The sequence below is a fragment of the Branchiostoma floridae genome, chromosome 13 (assembly GCF_000003815.2).
Source record: "Branchiostoma floridae strain S238N-H82 chromosome 13, Bfl_VNyyK, whole genome shotgun sequence".
In the NCBI taxonomy this organism is placed as follows: Eukaryota; Metazoa; Chordata; class Leptocardii; order Amphioxiformes; family Branchiostomatidae; genus Branchiostoma; species Branchiostoma floridae.
The window spans coordinates 1,364,012-1,364,845 of record NC_049991.1 but is presented as its reverse complement, the minus strand read 5'-3'; the positions used below and the strand labels follow the sequence as shown (position 1 = coordinate 1,364,845).

The window sequence follows — 834 nt, the reverse complement described above, 5'->3', positions numbered from 1 at the left end:
GATAGGATAATAATCAAGTGTAACGAAATGACCTTGCCATGTGTAACGAAATGACTTCGTGATGTAACGAATCGACTGTAACGAAAAGGCGATGTAACGAAACGACCGGTTACCCAGGTGTGTACAGGTGTGACACATGTGGGTACAGGTGGGTACAGGTGTCACACAGGTGAGTACAGGTGTGACACAGGTGGGTACAGGTGTCACACAGTGTGTACACACAGGTGATACAGCTACAGACCTGTCATTTTATTAGATGAATTATTCAGTATCCATTTATTGGTTTGGCTGTTCAGCACACACAGCCAGGAGTCCCCAACTAGCCTGTGGGTATTGCACAGGGCTAGCCCTGCTGACACAGACAAAGATGATACAAAATGGAATTTGACATGGACAGGATAAAAATAAGTAACAATATTCTAAGTACATAACAACTATTGTATATACTGGTAAATCGTGCAGAATAGCGTCAACAGTGTCTAAGAATGGCACAGGTGAAGACCTCGTTGTGCCTACCTATGATATGTCAGGAACAGGGATTCCGCAGTATAAAGGGAGCACATTTCTCTCACCAACGTGTAAAACTTAACTGTAAAGTTTCGTTATATTCCCTGTCTGTAAATGTGATGGGAGTTGCTTGACGACATACTACTGTCTCTCTCCCCTATTACCATGTACCTTCCCTCTACACTGGGGTGTCTGTGTGTCGCAACGGCAAGAGCATTGGAATCAGAATCAGTAGGTCCTGAGTTCAATACTCGCCATGCCCTTGCCCCCATGACGGTGAAGTGACTCCCACCGAACCTCACGGCTAATCTGTCTAAATGTGCCAAA

At 44.8% G+C, this 834-nt stretch overlaps 1 protein-coding gene across 1 annotated transcript in view; it reads right to left on the bottom strand.

Annotated features, from left to right (window-relative positions):
- Positions 1-512: 512 nt before the first annotated feature.
- LOC118429307 (sodium-coupled monocarboxylate transporter 1-like) overlaps positions 513-834 on the bottom strand; it is a 3,532-nt gene continuing 3,210 nt past the window's right edge. The window contains exon 5 of the mRNA XM_035839788.1: positions 513-516. Within this exon, the coding sequence (XP_035695681.1) occupies positions 513-516 (4 nt within the window). The remainder of the gene's footprint in view (positions 517-834) is intronic.